This window comes from Callospermophilus lateralis, chromosome 17 (assembly GCF_048772815.1).
Source record: "Callospermophilus lateralis isolate mCalLat2 chromosome 17, mCalLat2.hap1, whole genome shotgun sequence".
NCBI lineage: Eukaryota > Metazoa > Chordata > Mammalia > Rodentia > Sciuridae > Callospermophilus > Callospermophilus lateralis.
The window spans coordinates 26029226-26049876 of NC_135321.1; the positions used below are offsets into that span (position 1 = coordinate 26029226).

The 20651-nt window shown below is 38.0% G+C and overlaps 1 protein-coding gene across 6 annotated transcripts in view; it reads left to right on the forward strand.

Moving 5' to 3' along the window:
* The first annotated feature begins 7371 nt into the window (after positions 1-7371).
* Positions 7372-20651, forward strand: part of Pias2 (protein inhibitor of activated STAT 2) — a 95544-nt gene continuing 82264 nt past the window's right edge. For all 6 annotated transcript variants that reach the window (XM_076837164.2, XM_076837165.2, XM_076837160.2 and 3 more), the window contains exon 1: positions 7372-7531. In XM_076837164.2, coding sequence (XP_076693279.1) covers positions 7508-7531 — 24 coding nt within the window. In that variant the 5' untranslated portion in view covers positions 7372-7507. The remainder of the gene's footprint in view (positions 7532-20651) is intronic.

The following is a 20651-nucleotide window of genomic DNA, read 5'->3' on the forward strand; positions in this document are numbered from 1 at the left end:
GATATTTCTGATGTCTAAGCTTTCTGGAGAAGATTTTTGTTTGCTCTGCCTGGTGCCTGTAGAATACCACTATAGAAACAGTTTACTCAGCATTCAAAGTTTGAGATTTTTCTGAATTCTGTAAAACTAGATTGCATTTTGTGGAAGTGCTGATTTACTTCTGGTTCATCTCTACACTATGGGATTTCATATTAAATATAAGGGCTATTTATTAGACTTGCCAACTTCTAGGGTCACTGGCTTTAGATTCTTTTTCTCTTGCTCTGCAATACTGTAAAAAGTCACAGCTCTGTTATGAATCTATTGTATTTTCACAATAGTATATTCCTTCAGGAAAAATTCTTGACTAAACTCCCTGGAATCTTGTCATCTTTAATTTTGGCTAAATAATTCTTATATTGTGTTATGGTTGGATATGTGGTGTCCCTTAAAAGCTCATGTGTTAGACAATGTAAGAAGGTTCAGAGGTAAAATGAATATAGAGTTATAACCTAATCAGTGGTTTAATCCATTGACATGAATTAACTGGGTGGTAACTGTAGGCAAGTAGAGTATGACTGTAGGAGATTGGTCCCTGGGGGCGTGCCTTTAGGGTTTATATTTTGTCTCTAGTAGGCAGAGCACTCCCTATTCTGCTTCTTGGTACTATGTCCTTCCACGTGATGTGTTCTGCCTCATCTTGAGACTAGAGCTATGGAGTTGGCCACCTATGGACTGAGACCTCTGAAATGGTGAGCTCCAAATAAACTTTCCCTCCTCTATGTTGTTCTTGTTAGGTCTTCTGGTTACAGCAACACAAAAGCTGACTAAAACAGTGGGTATTGCTTCTGCTTTTTAAAATCTAGGTTTTTATTTTTAGTCTTCAGCTGTGGACTTGAATAAAGTTAAAAATTTTATAAAATATATACTAATATGAAATTATTCTTGCTTCTTTGGGGTAAAATTTACAGTTTATAAGTGATGTTTAAAAAACCCTAATCTTTGTCTGGTTTTGGCATCCAGCTTATATTAGTAACATGGTGAAAGAAGTAGAGAATGCTTCTTCATTTCTTAATTCTCTTGAGCAGTTTGTATACATTTCTTTTATGTTCTCATACTTACTCATATGAAAAGTAGTGTATTTGTTTACTGTAAAATCCCTGCAAGATCTATAATTGTGTCTATTTTCTAAATGTAAATGTTTATCTCCTTTATTTTCTTCAAAATCTTGTTAGAGATTTATTTATAATATTTTCTAAGAGCAATGCTTTAACTTTGCCTTCCCTATTGTATTGATTTTACATTTCATTATTTTCTACCATTGTTAGGTTTAAAAATTAGATGTCTCCCAAAAACTTATGTGGGAGACCACATAAGAAAGCTTAAAGGTGAAATGATTGGGTTATAAGAGCCTTAACCTAAACAGTGCGTTAATCCCCTGATATGGATTAATTGATTGTTAACCACAGGCTAGTAGGGTGTGACTAGAGGTCATGCCTTTGGGGTATAAATTTAGAGCCTGCATGGGGAAGTTGTCTCCCTTTGCTTCACGGTGTGAAGTCTTGAGCTGCTTTCCTCTGCCACACCCTTTCCACCATGATGCTTTGCCTCACTTGGAGACCCAAGGAATGGAGCTGTCTGTGGACTGAGATCACTGAAACCATGAGTGCCAAACAAACTTTCCTCCTTAAAATTGTTCTAGTCAGGTCTTTTCTTCACAGTAACAAAAAGCTGACTACAACAACTGTTGTCTTTCATTCTAACTTCAAATTTGTGTTACCTTAATTTTTTCTAACTTTATTCACTGGCTATAAATTTCCCTAAAGCAGTACTGTATATATGTCACACATCTGTTTTGAAGAAGGTTCTAGAATCTAGGATATTAAACTCATAGTAAAAATCTGTACATTTTAGTAGCAGTGATAGGTTAAAGTATAGGAAGAGACTTTGCAAATAAATGCATCAGAGATATGTAAAAAGAGGCATATAAGGGAGATAACAAAATAGAAAAGAACTAAAGAGCAATCAAACATTTCAAAGAAGGATTGACATTCAATATTATCAAATAATTTTGAAGTTAAATAAAACAGTAAAAATGACACTTAAAAAGTTATTAACTAGCCAGGTGCAGTGGCTGTAATCCCAGTGGCTTGGGAGGCTGAGGTAGGAGGATCACAAGTTCAAAGCCAGCCTCAGCAAATTAGGCATTAAGCATCTTAGTGAGATGCTGTTTCAAAATAAAAAAATAAAAGGACTGGGGATGTGGCTCAGTAGTTAAAAGTCCCTGGATTCAGTCACTGGTACCCAAAGGAAAAAAAAACCCAAAAACTACTAACTACATTCATTGCAGGTGAATCTGAAAAGTTGGATAACTGGCAGTTTTGTTAAAAGTTAACCATGGTTTCTTTTTTTTTTTTTTAATATTTATTTTTTAGTTTTCGGTGGACACAATATCTTTATTTTATTTTTATGTGATGCTGAGGATCAAACCCAGCACCCTGTGCATGCCAGGTGAGGGCGCTACCGCTTGAGCCACATCCCCAGCCCCTAAACATGGTTTCTTTATGTCCCATCAACTCTTAAATATTTGAAAGAAATCAAATCATAGGCCAATAAAATGTCTTGTACAAGAATGGTTACAGCAATTTTATTTATAATAGTGAAAACATGGAAACAAGATGTCCATCAACAGAAACAGATAAAGAGATTGGGATCCATTCATACAATGTAATACTAGTCATCATTAAAAAGAAATATGTTACACATATCAATTTGATTTCTTTCAAATATTTAAGAAAATAGTTGATGGGGCATAAAGAAACCATATGTTTAACTTTTTACAAAACTGCAGGTTATCCAACTTTTCAGACTCACCTGCAACGAATGTAGTTAGTAAATTTTTTCTTTTGGTAACCAGTGATTGAATCCAGGGGCTTTTAACTATTAAACCACATCCCCATCCCTTTTTTTATTTTGATATGTGTAACATATCAATTTCAAATATACTATGCTGAATGAAAAAAAAAGGAAGAGTACACACTGTATGATTTCACTTATTTGAGATGTTAAAATATGAAAAACTAGACTATAGTATTAGAAATCATATCAAAGTTTGTTTCTGGTGGGAGGTTTGACTGGGAACAGGCAGCAGGGATCTTTCTAGGGGTGATAGAAATGTTCTGTATCTTGACAAAAATTATTCTAAACAGATTAAAGAGTTTACTTAAGGCCTGAGCATTTCACTATATGTAAAGTATAATAAAAATTAGTGGAGAAGATATGATTGAATCTTGTTTGATGGTAACATGTCCAACATAGTATGCTTTCAAATCTTATGTTTAGACTCTTCAGAGTAAAATGCTGGGGAATATAACTTAATAGATTTATTGTTTAATTTCCTCAGTAATTAGTTTTAGTAACAGTTAAGACCACACAGTATCTACAAAATACAAAGAAGTGAGGAAATATGGTTAGAAATAGATGTGTGCTTGGTAGAAGAAGAAAGGTGAATTGAAAACCATTTGGGAGGCTTGAGTTTGGTTTATAAGAGGAGAGGAAGTAAACAGTAGGAAAAAAAAATAGATGTAAAAATCAGGAAATTCTGATGGGTTCAGAGGTAGGAAGGGAAAGGATGAAGATAACTGGTACTTGGAACCAAATTCAATATTCCATGCTTGGTTTGACTAGGTTGCTCTTTTCTAATGTTACTCAGAATATCCTATGTTTCTTAATAATCCTTCTCAAAAGAATGTTTTTTTCCTGTTTATATATTGATCAAAGTCAACTAGTTTAGACAAAATATTTAGATATAAATCAGCTATTTAACTATTTAGATATAAAAATATCTTTCACTAAGTTTATAAAGTATACTCATGAAACTGATTTCATTTAATCCTCCAATATCCTGGGATCAGGTATGATTATTTCTATTTTACAGATGAGAAAAATCAGGATGAAGCTGGGCTCAGTGTTTCACACCTGCAAATCTAGCTATTCAAGAGGCTGAAGCAGAATTGAAAGTTTGAAGTTAATCTGGGCATATTAAGACCCTATCTTAAAATAAAATTAAAAAGGGACTGGGATGTAGCTCAGTGGTAGAGCTCTTACCAAGCATACCTGGGACTCTGGTTCAATCTCTCTGGTACTACAAAAATAAAAATAAAAAGATGATAAAACTGCTCAAGTTACACAGCTATTAGATGGAAAAGCCACTTCTGATGCTTTTGACTTCATGCCGTATAATCTTAAGACACTTCAATCATAATACTTACAATGATTTCTATTTGGATACATTTTAAGCAGGTAGACTAGCTCAGTAATTGCCTAAAGACTCAATCCATAAAGTGTTAAAATATTGTATCATTGGAATGTAGGGAGGAAAAAATTTGTAATGTAATGGAATTCCTATGGTAGAAGAGTTCTACTTTTGGTATTTTCATATGTGGGCTAATCTGGGTGGTGAGACTGCTGTATGTTCCCCCTTTCCTACTGTTCTCCAAGGGTGTTATGCCACATTATAAGATAACTGGACCTAAGTCAGTGCAGGTATTTTGATCTGTTTTTGCAGCACTGGAGATCAGATAAGGGACTCACCCATAAGTACTCTACCTCTGAGCAATATATTTCAGCCCTTTTGAGAGTCTTGCTAACTTGTCAGCATTGCAGGAACACAGCACAATACCAGGTCAGCTTTTTTTTTTTTTTTGATAAATAGGATATAAAATCTGGATTGAGTTGACTTGCTCACAATAGAGAATAGTGTTATTTTTTTTTTTACTCTTTCCATTCAGGCTTTCCTTTAAAACAACTGTTAGGGAATATAGTTCAGAAAAGGCACCAAATTAATAATCTGGTTTTGGGACATAAACTAGCACCCTGTAGCAGACTATATATATATATATATATATATATATATATATATATATATATATATATATAATTTTTTTTTTTTTGTGGTACTGGAGGATAAACCTAGGCCTCAGGCATGCTAGGCAAGAGCTCTACCACTGAGCTACACACCCAGCCCTTTATATATATATATTTTTTAAATTAATTAATTAATTAATTAATTTATTTTGAAGCAGGGTCTCACTAAGTTGCTGAGACTGGCTTTCAACTTGCAATCCTCCTACCTTAGGCTCCTGAGGCATTACGGGTCAGATTTACAGGCCTGAGCTACTGCCTCCATAAACTTTCAAAGTCTGTTAAGCATGTTTAACTCTACTGAAGTATAAATTAAGGCCTAAAGAAAATAAACAAGAATAAGCCAAACTGAGATCACAAAGTTAATGGTGAAGAGTCAGTATTAGAACCTAGACATTATTCTTTTATTCCTTTATTTCTTAACTATTATTCCTTAGACATTTATCAGTCATCACAATCTAGTGGGTTTAACTTTTTTTTTTTGGTACCAGGGATTGAACTCAGGGGCACTCTACCTGAGTTTCTTAGTGTCTCAGCATTGCTGAGGCTGACTTTGAACTTGAGATCCTCCTGTCTCAGCCTCCCGAGCCATTGGGATTACAGGTGTGTGCCACAATGCATGGCTGGGTCTAACTTTTGATAAGCATTTTAAGTGGTTTTATTATATGTAATAAACAATTACACAAATACTTACATAGTTAATATGGAAACATAAAAAGTTCTTTATGGAAGGTCATAATGATGCTGGATACTAGGAAATCTGACTTGGTAACAACAGAAATGAAGTCAAGTCATAGGAGTATAAATATACAGACAAAACCTATATTGGAACCTTGACTTGGGTAGGGAGACAGCTTCCACAAGAAAGTGTCAGGGCAGCTTCGTGGAATAAGAGAGTTAATTTATTGGTGGCTTGCAGGGGTGGGGTTTATATATGTTGATTGGCCTTAAGGTGGGCTTTCAACTTATTTGAATAAATTAACTTGGGGAGGCACTAAGCAACTCAGCAAGACCCTGTCTCTAAAAAAGGGCTAGGGATGACTCAGTGGTTGAGCATCCCTGGGTTCAGTTCTCAGTATCAAAAAAAAAAAAAAAAAAGGAATTAATGAAAGCACCCTGCCTTTAATGATGTACCTGGTACTGTTTGAGGATGGATAAATGGATAACATTTGGTTATGTGACAAATTGTGAATTAAGTGAGACATTTTAATTACTGTTATGCTATAAGCCAAGGCTCAGGAGTGTATTTGCTCTTTGTCCCAATGGTGGTCTCTGATGATATAGGATAGTCTATGAAAAATTAAAATTACAAAAAATTTAGTTTGAAGATCTTAATTAGCTTTTCTCCATGATTCTCTAGGGCTGCAGTGCAATCAGACATTCAAGTGTAGAAAACAAAAGTGAACTGCTGGCATCTAATTTGGTTATAGCATTTTTTTTTTTTTTCTCTTACTGAAGTCAGCAGGCCCTTGGAGGGACTGAAGCTCAAAACTCAGCTATTTATTGCAAATGTAGGCTCAGGTCAGGGTTTATGGTTAGCTTATGTATTGGTAGTTCAGTGGTAAAGACTCAAGTAAGGAGGCACTCTAGGACCTACACTTACTATAACAAGGGGAATTTTAATTAGAATCGGTGTGTGAGGAAGGCAGTAGGTAGAAGCCAGATTAAACAGGGCCTTCTAAATCATAGTTATGCAGTCCTTCGATGGTGGTGGTGGTGGTGGGTGTTTCCCATTCCCACCCACCTCATCCAGGAAATTTGAACTTGACTGTCCAGTTTGACTCAGCATCTTCTCTCATCCTTCATTAGCCGCTGGGGGGGGGGGGAGCGGCATCAAGCTTCCTTCCACCCACTGGTCAATTCCTTCTTTCCTGGCTCTCAGATTTCCCTGATTCCTTGACTTTTTATCAGAGCCCTTCTGGGTGCTCTTATTTCACTTCGCCCAGCCCCACCCCTCACTCTCAACTTTGCAGTCCCTGACATTCTGGCGCCCTTCAAGGCCAGGAAAAACCAGCCAAGTTAATACTTGAAGGACGTTAGCAATTTAAAGAGGTCTCACCCATCCAGCACCTTTAGTCGGAACAGTGGCTTTCCCAACACCCCACTTCAACTGTTCCGCCCCGACTACTCTGTGGTTGGTTTTATTTGCAACTGTCTCCTCAGCGCACAGCCACCGAGGGATGGGGACCGTTACAATCTTCCCGAATGTTATTATCACACGTCCCGGCCACGTCTCCAAACCAGGCCCTCCTCTGGGCCCGCAGGTAACACCGCAGACGTGACAGAGCCTTGAGAGCCCGCAGGCGTCTGCACCGTAGTCCGGCGACGCGCGGCCGAGCGGGACCAGGCCGCAGGCCCCGACGCCGGAAGCGTACGGGGCGCGAGGGGGAGGGCGCAGCCGGCGCACAGGGGGCGGGGCTCCCGCGCCGGTCACGTGACGGCCCGGCGGCGGCAGCGGCGGCGGCGGCGGTGGCCGCGGCGTCTTCAGTGGCGCCCAGTGCAGGATGGTGCTGGAGGCGGCGGCGGCCGTGGTGGCGGCGGCGGCGTTGTTGGCGGCAGCGGGAGGGGGAGCGGTGGCGGCAGCGGCGCCCACGGGTGGTATAAAATGGCGGATTTCGAAGAGTTGAGGGTGAGCGGGGGCGCGGGAGCGGGGACCGGAGGCCGCGGGAGAGGGTGGGGAGGAAAGCGGGAAAGCCGCAGCATCGACGGCCGCCGCCTACTTGTTTCGCTGGGGGGCCGGTTGGCGGAGCCCTGCGACCGAACGGGCCCGAGCGCGCGGGGGAGGGGAGCGAGCGGGCGGAGGACGCGGGCGGCTGGCCTGGGCCGAGGGCGGAGGACCGCACACCTGGCGCGGGGGCCGGGTACCCTCGGGAGGCACGTGGACCGACCCCTGAGCCTGTAGGGCCGCAGCTTTTGGTCCCCGCCTTGGCAAGAGCTGAAGGTGTCCGTAGCGATTCAGAAGCCCTCATACTTGATACTCAGTTGTTGGAGGACCGTTTTCTGCGACGTGAAGTTGGCGTTTAGGAATTTTTCTTTCCTGCTTTTATGATTGAAGCTACCGATTTGTCAGATCTGTCACGAGAAAAGGCCTCTTCCTCCCACCCGTGCTTCTCATGTATTGGAGAGAAGCGTGGTCTTTTGGGAACACTGCATTCATGATCGACCTTAAACCTTGATAATAGTGCGGTGGTTAAGAAATCTGCAAAGTCCATTTGTTTGGTCTATGCACTCCTTCTGCTCTTGAAAAGAAATAATTTTTCTTAGTCCTAGAATAAAGTCATAAGTTTATTGTTGATACCTCTGTATAGTAAGGGTTTGAAATGGAGTTATTTGGGGTTAAATGGAAAAAGATGATTTTTTTTCCCCACCAGATTGATAACCTTTAGAGAATCTGTAATTGAAACAAAACTGAATGGATCCCTGAATTATTGGCAATATATGGGATGTTTGCAGATTGAACTACATTTTTTAAAAATCAAGATTTCTAAGTAAAGATGAGTGTGAACTAAGATGAACTGCCACCCAGTTTGCATGAAACATACGAGTGATATCAGAGTTACTTTATCGAATTCGGCAAGATTCACTTTTGTATGTTTATTATTGTTTGGGGGATGGCGTGGGGAAAAGATGTAGTCTGGTTACGAATCCGGCAAGATTCACTTTTGTATGTTTATTATTTTGGGGATGGAGTCAGGGAAAGATGTGGTCTGGTTACCTGGTAGTTTAGTGGAACATAAGCAAAGTACAATATCATTTTCCCTCCTGTTTCAAAAATAATTGTTTTCCATTGAAGAGAAAAGTATGTTAGTGTATGTTATGACCCACGTAATTTCAACATGATAAAGGATGTTCCTAGTTCATAAGTCTAAGGGTTTTAGTTGCTCAGTGCTTCAGCTGTGGCACTTTTAACACCTGTGGCAGGCCTCACCTCACCTCTGTAAACATGCTAGGCTTTGGATGGGTTGAGAAGACTGAACTTTGAAGTTAAGTTTGTTTTTATCTGCATTGTTGTCTTAACTTTTGTGTAGTAATAGTAACAGATGGATGTAACTTTTCCTCAACTTTTTTTTTTTTTTCTTTAAGTGGGGGGCAGGAGGGATGGTGAACACTTTTCAGGATTTGTATTTAATTTTTTTTGTGTCCCGGAATTGAATCCAGGGGTGCTTAACCACTGAGCCATGTCCCCACCTCTTTTTACTTTAAGACAGGGTGTCACTAAGTTGCTGAACTTGTGATCTTCCTGCCTCAGTCTCTGAAGCCACTGGGATTACAGGGGTTTGCCACCAGGCCTAGCTTGTATTTGACTTTTATAGATGTTTTTGGTCAAAACTTAATATGAAGCAGAGAACTAACTTAATCTGTTTATGGCAGAAAGGGCAGTCAGTGCTTAGATCATAGTAAGTCCAGGAACTATCAAGTGACGGAAACCAAAGACACTTTTTTTTTTTTTTTCTCTTTGTGCCTCCCTTACTGTCTTTTTCTCATTTGCTCTGTGGATTAACTTCAGATTCTTTTCCTGTACATCAGCTGTATTTGATCGAAGATGGTCCCTTTTTCAGTTCACATCAGGGTGAGCTAGTTAGGGACAAAGGGCAAATACACTCCTGGGCCATGGCTCACAGCCTGACAGCCCTCTAACCTGAAGTCCCTCTAACTGCCTATACCAAATGTGCTTCATTTATCAATCCTGAAACAGTGCCAGGCATATCAATAATCAGGTCCTGACTTAACTCATAGGTTGCTGGCACAGGTCGAAGCACACCTAAAGCCCATGAACATATCTAAACTCCACCTTGCAAGCAGGCTATAAAGCTAGCTCCTTTCTCTTGTTTCAGGGAGCCAATCTGTCACTTTCTCTTGTGAGCTATCACTTCTTTTCAAAGTGGTGGCCCCAATGAGGGCTGTGCTTGTATATTTAAACTTCTGTGACTGAATTTTGTTTCTGTTATGAGTCAGAGTTCCCCAAGTTCAGCATCAAGGCAAACAACAGATTTGGGAGAGTTTTCAGAGAGAGGGGAGGGTACTGGCTGAGAAGAGGCAGAAATTTTATCTACTCCTCTTTGTGATAGCTTCTCAGGCTAGACTGATGTAATTGTACTTAAAGATTAACTGTATCCCATCTTTCCCCACTGTAAACAGTGATGATGATGGCTTATATCCATTAGGATATAATATTTGGCTTTGGTTTAGGTACTTCATGTGTACATTCTATTCTCACAATTCTATAAAGAAATTAGGCACAGAGAGATTAAATAATCTTACAAGCTCACAGGTTGGCCTGGAAATACTGGGATTTTTAACCTCAGTCATTTAGCTTTAGTGTCCTTTGCTCTTTAAAGCCCCTGCTATATTGTTTGTTTAGGTTCCTTTAGGTCTAGCTGGAAATCCTAGCCATCTTCTTGAAATTTATGGATTAAATTAAATGATAATCACACACTTCTTACAGGACAGAAGAAAAGCTGACTAAAATACTTAGGAAGAGAAGGGGAAGAAGTATCTAGGACTCTCAAAATGATGGTCTCAGGTTCAGAATATAGTCTGATGGTCAGAGTGTAGACAAGTAATTTATAGAACCCGAAGAATTATGAGCAGTAATTGTTTAGCTATCTTGTTGGCAGGAAATGGTCAGCTGATCTGGATGCCACATATCTGGATGCTGCTGATATTGCTGCTGGGAGTATTTTTGTTTCCCTTCAGGGTCACTCCCTACAAATCAGTAAAGGACTGGAATAATTGGAACTGAATTATTGGAATAATAATTGGAACTGCTGAATCTGTAGTGGAGGTTGGGAATTTGGGGAAAGTTTATTCAGTGTATTTTAGTAGCTTTACTTTTTAGGCTTGGGAGGTTTATTTGATGAGACATTCCCTGTTTTTGAGATTCCTGTGTGAGCCAGTATTAGAGATATTGTCTGGTAACAGTAGAATATGGCAACCCTACACTGCCATTAAGGCTCAGTGTTCAGTAGAGTACCAGTCCACCTCTCTTCCTATTCTGGGAGAGAGAGTCTGAACTGCAGAGGTTGGATGATGATCCACTTTGTTCTGATCTATAGCTAGGGGGTTAATAGCCATAGCATACAAACCTGACTTAGGAAATGATCTTGATGGGTTGAGGGAAAGAAGGAGGCAGTTCTCTGGGAAAAAAAGTTCTGGCATGTGAAATCAAAGGTGATTATAATACTGTGTCATGTGTTAGAGATTTTCAAGGTGCCAGAGGAGCTGGATTGCAGTGGGATACTCTTGCTATGCAGGAGACTGAGGCAGGAAGATTTCAGTTCAAGGCTAACTTGGGCAATTTAGTGAGACCCTGTCTAAAAATTTTTAAAAGGGCTGTGAGTGTAACTCAGTGGTAGAACACATTCCAGCAAGTGTAAAGCACTGGATCCAATCCCCAGTACTGCCACAAAAAAAAAAAAAAAAAAAAAAGAAAGAAAGAAAGAAAAAGAAAGAAGAAAAAAAAGTGCCAGAGAAAAAAATTCTTCAATTCGCCAGCTACTTGTTTGTAGCTCTTATGTTGTTAGGTCTTGAAGTGAAGGTTAGCTAGTTTGTGAATTGATAAGTTTGTGAATTATCTAGTTCTGCATTAATGTGGCACAAGATTTAATAGTCTGCATTTCTGTCATTCCTTCCTTGCTTCCTCCCCTCAAAATAGTATAGAGGAGACAAGCCCTGAAGTGGTGAAGAGGCAGAACAGTTGGGTTTTTTGGAACCATATACCTCTTCAGCCAGAGCAACTTTTTTCTTTTTCTTTTTTTTTTTTAGTTGTAGTTGGACACAAATCTTTATTTGTTTGTTTTTATGTGGTGCTGAGGATCCAACCAGGGCCTCACATGTGCTAGGCGAGTGCTCTACTGCTGAGCCATAACCCCAACCCCCAGAGAGAGCAACTTTTTTCTATACTTGTTTTTCTCCTCCTGTTGGCAAAATTTCAATACTGTGGGTTACTGGTAGCAGTCATTCTTACAAAGGTCCTTGTATTTAACCTGGTCAATTCACTCTCCCTGCCTCTTCCTACTCAACATTGGGGAGGGGGATCTATTAGTGACTTTTTTTTTTTTCCCTGAAAGGATCTCCTTATTATTTATCTTGTTCCTTTCACAGATTGAGAGCTTATTCTGTATGTGTGCTTTGGAAAATGAGTATAAAGATACATGCCAGAGTCTGAGTGTGTATTTGGGTTGATGAAAGAGCAAATGATTATGACTTTCTTCATAGCTGTGGGCAAACCAGTTTACCAAAGTAGGTAAGTTTGCTGTTGTGCCATAATTTCAATATCAAGAGTTGGGTCTTTTTGCTATTGGGGATTGAACCCAGGAGCAACTTTTATCACTGAGCAACATCTCCAGTTGTTTTTATTTTTTATTTTGAGACAGGGTCTCTGGTATTATACATGTACCATGCCTAGCTTGGTACTGTATTTTATGAAATCGAACAACTGAGTAAAAATAATGAGTGAAATCAATTTGTATCGTAATCCAAACTCTTCTGTATTAATGTTCATTTTGAATCCACTAGTAACGTAGCTTTTTCCTAGATTTTCTGAAAAAAATGTTTAAATACATATTTTTACTAATAAGATCTTTATGACTTTGCAGAAAGTAATATAAACCAACCATAAACATTCAGAGCACTCCATTTAGCTTTATATAGATCAGATTACTGCTCTTGATTACATCACATACCTTTTTTGTTATCAGCATCAAGAATTGATGATTATGAGAGCTGGCAATATAGATGAGTTGATAGAGTGCTTGCCTCATATGCACAAGGCCCTGAGTTCAATCCCTAGTACCACCACCAAAAAAAAAAAAAAAAAAAAAAAAAAATTGAATTGATGATTATCAATTGTGTGAACATGGACAAATCAGTTGACTCTAATCTGGAAAAAAGATTTTATTTTTAATTCTTTTCCTCATCTGTGTCTGTGCAGATAGTATGGAAAGAAATTCCTTTCCCATTAACTGTACTTCCTCTGTAACTGCTTTTAATTATTTTTCCCTGATAAATTTCAAGAGTTAAAAAAAAGTAATATCTTTTCATATTCTGATTTTTTTAAAAATTCTAAGCACTTTTGAATAAGAAATTTAGGTCATTTTCCACCTGTCCTACCACTTTGATTTTTATTAGTTATATTTTTGTTTTTAATCTTTTTGCTAGTTATTTCTAACTTTTTATAATAGTTTAATTATCTGTTTTTTAACCTATGAATTTGATAGCTCTTCAGTTTTCAGTCTTTTTGGGAAAGATATAACACCCATCCATTTCCTATCATTTCTTCTCCCTGTATGCATCTTCCCACTCTGCTTTTTTGTGTCTACAGGAAGATTCTAGAACTTGGGTACTAATAATTGTCTTTTAAGTATGTATGTTGACGTAAGTATTAGTCCCTATAGAACCAAGTACCGGGGCTGGGGATGTGGCTCAAGCGGTAGCGCGCTCGCCTGGCGTGCGTGCGGCCCGGGTTCGATCCTCAGCACCACATACAGACAAAGATGTTGTGTCCGCCGAGAACTAAAGAATAAATATTAAAAAAAAAAAAGAACCAAGTACTGTGGATTCATAAAGGAACTTTACATCTATGCTATAAAGCTTGTGGTCTCAACAAGCTTGAGTGAGAGAGCTCACTGAAATTAAGTTTAAATTTTAAAAATTATTATTATTATTTTTTAGTTTATTTATTTTTTTTAAAGATAGAGAGGAGAGAGAGAATTTTAGTATTTATATTTTTTTAGTTTTCAGCGGACACAACATCTTTGTTTTGTATGTGGTGCTGAGGATTGAACCCCGGGCCGCATGCATGCCAGGTGAGCGCGCTACCGCTTGAGCCACATCCCCAGCCCCTTAAAAATTATTATTATAATGTGATATCATCTTGCAATCACTCCACCTTTCTTTGTAGACTTTCTGGCCTTTATTTTTTAATTGGGAAGCTTGCTTTCCAAACCTCTAATGAGCCGTCTTCCTGGGATTACTTTATATTGTACTCCTGGATAAAGTGTTCTCTTTTGGATCTTATGTCTTTTTATTACACATCTTCTTTATTTTACCAAAATGTAGTCTTGAGTAGTCGTTTCAGGAAGATAGGCTAAGTGATAAATTTCCTGAGTTCTTGAATGTTTGAAAATGGCTTGCCTTGGTTCCTCATGTAAGTCTTAGATACAGGATTAGTCATTGGGATACATTCTGAGAAACGCATCCATAGGTGGTTTCATCTTTGTGTAAACATTGTAGAATGTGCTTTAACAGTTTACTATATATCTAGGCTATATTGTGTTTATACATACATATGGAATACCTGGTTATTTTTAGGTCCACGATGAACAGAACATGTGGTTAAATCAAGCACAGTAGAAAGTGCAGTCAAGAGAGGGAGAAGCAAGAGATGTGTATGGAGAGCTGCTGCTGGCATAATGCAGTATATTGTTTGTGTTACTTTTTTTTTTTTTTAATAAGTAGAAGTGTATCTAAAATAGTGATTAAGAAGTATTTGTATAAAAGATGATGGGTTTATTATTTTTGACAAAAACACGCATTTGAATCTTTACACTGTACAAAATCGGTTCTAGGTGGATTAAAACATCAGATGAAAAAGGTAAAAAGACCCTGCGACTTTTATAAGATAATGGAAATATCTTCAGGTATTCTGAAAAATTTCAAGATTCAGAAGCTTTTTAAAGACTGATAAACTCAACTACAGTAAGATTAAGAACTTCTCATCATAATGAATAGTTAAGTACATAAACAGTAGTATGTAGTGCATACAATTGTATGTGCTATATACTTTTATACAGCTGATGGCCTGGTAGTGCAGTAGGTTTGTTTATACCAGCATCAAGGCAAACATGAATAATACATTGTGCTGATTTGTTATGATGTTTTGAAGTCACCAGACAATGGGGATTTTTCATCCCCTTTGTAATCTTATGGGACCATTGTTGTATGTGCAGTTCATTGTTGATTGTAGTGTTCTTATGTGGAGCATGACTGTATAATTGTATAATAACAGTTTCTCTCTCTTCAGACATTGAAAAATTTTGTTTCAGGAATTTAAAACACTCAGTGTTGTTAATGAGAGATCTTTTGCAGATCTGATGGTTATTCCTCTGTGGTGACCTCATTTACAATCTTTATGATGACTTCCTTTTTTTTTGGTGTTAACGTAGTGTCTAGTGGTGGGCCTGTTTTCACTCCTCCAGGAATGTTTTTCAGTTCTAAGAATCTTCAGTACTAGAGAATTACCTTGTAATTTGATAATATTTCCCCTCTTTTTTTGTGTTTTTGGGAGATGTGTGCATGCGAGTATGTTCTGAGGATTGAACCCAGGGCCGTGGCACATCCTAAACTGGCACTCTACCACTGAGCTACACTCTCATTCCTTCTGTGAGACTCCTGATAGGTGAATATTGGATAACTCAATATTGGAATGTTGACATTTTGTTTATATCCTGGGAGATTTCCTTGACTTTATAGTTTTCTATGGAATTTATTTCGATAATTATATTTTTTCTTTATAAGAGCTCTATCTTTTTTTTTTTTTTTTTTTTGGCGCGTGTGTGTGTTTTGTTTTAAGAAATGGCAACTCGTTTTGGATTTATGGGGAAGATACTTTGAATTTGTCTGAGGATGCTAATTTCTTCAAAAAGTTCTTAATTTTAATTGTAATAGTGGTTTATGTATTTAAGTATGACACTTTAATAATCAAATAGTTGGTAGGTGCCAAAGATTATAACAAATAAGATGTAAGTAAAAGTACTTATGTGTCTCATCACCCCTTAACAGTTATTACAGAAGTTATAGTAGGGTGCCCTTCTCTGATCACATCCACCATAACCATGCCTGCCTTCACTAATTTGAGGGTAGCCACTATGCTGAATTTCAGATTCATCATTCTTGTCTGGCTTTATGTTTTTTTCATACCATGGATTCAACACAATGGTGCTTAACCACTGAGCCACATCACCAGCCCTATTGCTGGACAGCAGGGGTCTAATATACAACTGAATACACAGCCTATTTCAATCCAGCATCATCCAGTCACAGCAGTTATACATAGCTTAACTTAATTATCATCATCTTAATGGCTCCCTGGCATCACCTCTTAACCACTCCTTCTGGCAAAAATGCCAGGCATCATCCAGACTGTGGCTCTCAACATCTCCCCCCTTCTGTTTAATTAAATAACAAGCATGTGGCTTAGGGACCGTGCCTGTCTTAGGTTGTCCAATACTACATATGGTTCTCCTTACCCCTCATTGGATGAGCTGATCTCAAGGCGTCAGCCTCCTGTCTTAGATTGGTACCATTGCATTTGGATCTTACCCGTCATTGACTACCAGCCCAGCATATAGCCATACTTGTGGATAGGCCTTTGCACCAGTGGGGGTGGTGAGGTTCTTTGCCTCACCTCTGTTGGCCCCCAAATTTTAGCTGAATAACCATCACAAGCAGAAGGGAGGAGGATACCACCGATGACACCATCAGCAAAAATACCCTGGCACTACCACAAGTTGCTGTACCAACAGATAGTTCACAATCATACAAGTGATACATAGTCCAGGCAAGTTCTGCGAGCAGTTCAAAGCAGAGGAATCCATCAATATGTCCATTTCCTCCCAAAGCAAATCGACTTCTTGATTGAGCATCACTTGATGAGTTACATTATTCCTTGATGCATCAGTTTATACAGTTTGTTGTGATAGCTATCGCAGAAGCTATAGTTTGGTTTTATCTTTGTCTTCACCGGCACTGGGATGAAGATAGGAATTCTGGCAATGATGGCCAAAAAAAAAGAAAAATTATGTAGCATACCAGGCACTAAGTAAACAATTTTCTGAACAATTTACATTATCCTGAACAGAATTATTAAATATAATGAAAAGGAAAGGTGAAAGTAAACAAATAGATCTGTTAACCTCCTTTTTTGTTCACATTTTAAAACAATCCTCAACAGCTGTTTACCCAATTTAAATTAGACCATTTAAATCACGTGAATAATAAAAAAAAAATTTGGATCCATTTTTTCATGAGCGCTCCTCATATGTGATATATGGACATATGCACATACAGACATACAACATATAACATAATAGTGAAGGCCTTGTGGCGTTTCACAGATGAAATCTCTATTGCAATGTTTAAAAACTCCACAGTCAAAAAATAGAACGGATCAGAAAAACATTAACCTAGGTCTGTATGAGCTCAAAAAATAAAATAGACCTTCATGATGTGGGAAAGGGCAATAATAAAATAGATATTGAAAAAAGCATCCTGGTTTCATTAGCCTCCAGGTGTGGGAGAACCACTGTCGCAGATGTAAGGATAGCCAAACTGGAGTTCTGGATATCAGCTGTTATGGATTTGAGCCAAATCATCTTTTTGGTCTGTAGAAATCGCTTTAGTTAGTCTCTCTGGAATCCAAATCGGCTGCTGTTCTCCCTGTGGAAACACACAAACAGACTCCCGACTCCAGACAATCACTGGGTCAGGACCTTTCCATTGTCCAGTTAGAATATCCTTCTAAAGTACCTTGGGCTTATGTACATCTTTTGGACACATGTGCCTTTCCGCAGCACTAAGCCCTGATGAATCCAAATTTAAAAAGTTTAGAGTAAAAAGGGTATATTTTAAGTTTATCTTTGGGGGATATATACCCCTTCCCAATTTCCTCTTTTTGCTTTAATAAGTACATTTTAATAGTTTGATGAGCTCTTTCAACTATGCCTTGTCCCTGTGGATTGCATGGGATTCCTGTTACATGAGTAATTCCAAATGATGAACAAAATTGCTTAAAAGAGGTAGAAGTATAGCCAGGGCCATTATCTGTTTTTAACTGTTTTGGAGCGTCTACAGTGGCAAAATTTTGTAAGCACTGAGCTATAAAATCTTTAGTTTTTTCCTCCGGCATGAAGGGAGCCCATCAAAAATCCAGAAGAAGTATCAACTGTAACATGCAAATATTTTAATTTTCCAAATTCTGGCAAGTGTGTGACATCCATCTGCCAAATATGGTTAGGTATCAGTCCTCTAGGATTGACTCCAAGACTAACTTGTGGTAAAAAGGTCACACAATTTTAACATTGTTTTATTATTTGTCTAGCTTGTTCCTTAGTTATTTTAAAATGCTTTTTTAAAGTATTTGCATTGACATGGAAGGATTTATGAAAACTTGTAGCTTCTTCTAGCGTAGAAAAAATACGTATGTCATGTGTAGTTTTATCTGCTAAATCGTTGCCCAAACTAAGGGCTCCAGGCAGTCCTGTATGTGCCCTGATAATGTCCTATAAAGAATGGATCTTTTCTGTTCCAGATTAGACTGACTTCAAACTTCTCTCTTCTACCTTTTTCTATTTTGAATGTCTGTATCCAATGGTTGTCTTAGCTTCTTGCATTTTCTATCTGAAATACCTTTACTTGACATTTTCAACCATTTTCTATCTTGTTTCTATCTTCTCGTTTTCTTCCAAGGTTTGTACATTCACCCTTAGTTGCTTTTTTTCCTCCTAGTTTTCTTTTGCTTCCTATTTTGTGGGTTTAAAATTCTTGTTTTCCTACATCTTCTCTATCTTTCTACATCTTTTCTATCTTTTCTTCACCTTCCTGTACTTCTGTCTTCAAAGTTTCCCACTTCAAATTTCTAATCTTCTTTCTCCAAATTGCTTTTATCCTATTATCTTCCCATTTTCGTAGTTTTTTTTTTTTTTTTTTTTTTTAAGTAATGCTTTTAAGATTAACTAGGCTTCGGATGACGCAATCTTAACCACCTTCAATTTAACCCGTTGAGTTCTCACGGAGTTCCCAGAGAGTTCCAGTGGGGCCGGTGGAGGGTGAGTCCTTGACTCCCTTGTAACACTTTATGCCTTCAAACAAATGCTTTTTTTAAATATTATGCTCTGTTAAATTCTCACAGGGACAGTTGTTCTGAAATAGTCTAGTGAGTCACTGAGAAGAGACAGAAGCAGAAAAAGTCCTGTGAGTCTTATAGTTGTTCTTTAAGGAACTTTTTGGCTTATTGGTCCGCTCTACAATTTGAGAATCATATTTTTGAGTCTTTATCTGTCTCTGTATCTGTTTATCTGTCTGTTCCCCCCACCCCATCTCATTTGGGTTTTTGCATTTGAGAAATGCATTGAATCTGTAAAGTAGTTATTTTTAAACCATGAGTATTGTACTCTCCATTTATTTACATCTATTATAGCTTTTTGTAAAGTTCTATAATTTTCAATTAAGCTGTTGCAAATATTTTTTTAGATTTTATTTCTAAATACTTTAGAGTAAATCATAAATATTATCTTTTTATAATTATATTTTCTACACTACTGGTGTTTAGAAGTACAACTGGACCTGCATTTTTAGTTGTGGTAAATTATGTATAGATTTTCTTTGGATTTTTCTATAGAGATAGTCCTATTTGTGAATAACGACATCTTTGTTTTTTCTGATTCTTGTGCTTTTTTTTTTTTTTAATTCTTTTTCTTCTTGTCTTAATGTGCTGGTTAGGATCTTCAGTACAGTGTTGAATAGAAGCTGTGATGCGGGCATCCTGATCTTGGTCTTGATTTTAAAGGGAATACTTTAAAAGTTTCACAGTTAAGTATGATGCTTACTATAGGTTTATTGTAGAGAATCTTATTTATTTATTGTGGTCATAGGGATCGAACCTAGGGTCTTGTGAGTGCAAGGCAAGCACTCTACCAATTGAGCTATATCCCCAGCCCAACATTGGTTAATTTTTTAACTTACTTAAACAAACCTTCTGTTTCAAATATAAATTAAATGCTGATCTGTTTCTTTTTTCATTATTAAATTAAATTTGAAGATGCTTAATTTAGGATTAGGATTTTTATTTCAAATAATAAGTAACACTTGCCTATAATTTTTAAAACATATCTTTTCTTGTTAGAGTCTGTAAACAAGTCAGGATGACACCTGGCATTTTGCCAGGGGGAGTGGTTTGTGAGGTGGCGCCAGTGACCTGACAATAAGTTTGTTATTTTGCTGCATAAGGGGGGGGGCGGGGGGGGAGTTGGTGGTGATGAGGAACTTGTGTAGATTGATACAGCAGGAGTGGGAGCCCTTTATCTTAGGACAGGAGGTGTATATATACATTCCACACAGCCTATCTTAATTAACATAAATTAGATACAGCAGTCAGCCAATAAGAAATCTCTACACTTAATGGCTCCCTGGCACCACCTCACAAACCACTCCCCCTGGCAAAATGCCAGGCGCCATCCTGACTTGTTTACAGACTCTAACACTTTCTCTTCTGGAAATGTTTATATGACATTAGAATGATGTATTTCTGAAATGTCTGATAGAACTTTCTTATAAAATTGTTAGCAATGCTGGGCTTTGTGGTGCACGTGCCTGTAACCCATGACTTGGGAGGCTAAGGCAGGAGGATTGCAAGTTCAAGGCCCCTCTCAGCAATTTAATGAGGCCTTAAGCAATTTAGTAAGACCCTGTCTCAAAATAAAATGGGTTGGGGATTAGCTCAGTGATAAAGCAACCCTGGGCCCCAGTACCATGCCTCCTCCACCCCCCAATTGTTACTAGGCCTCCTGTGTGCCATGTAAGCACTCTACCACTGAGCTATGTTCCTATCTTCTAGTGGTTTCTTTGAGAGATGCTTCTTAACTACTGATATAGTCATTTTGATTATATTGTTTATATTTTCAATTTTCAAACCTGTTTTGGTAGGTTATAAGAATTTGTTCATTTCATGCACATTCTTTTTTTTTTTAATG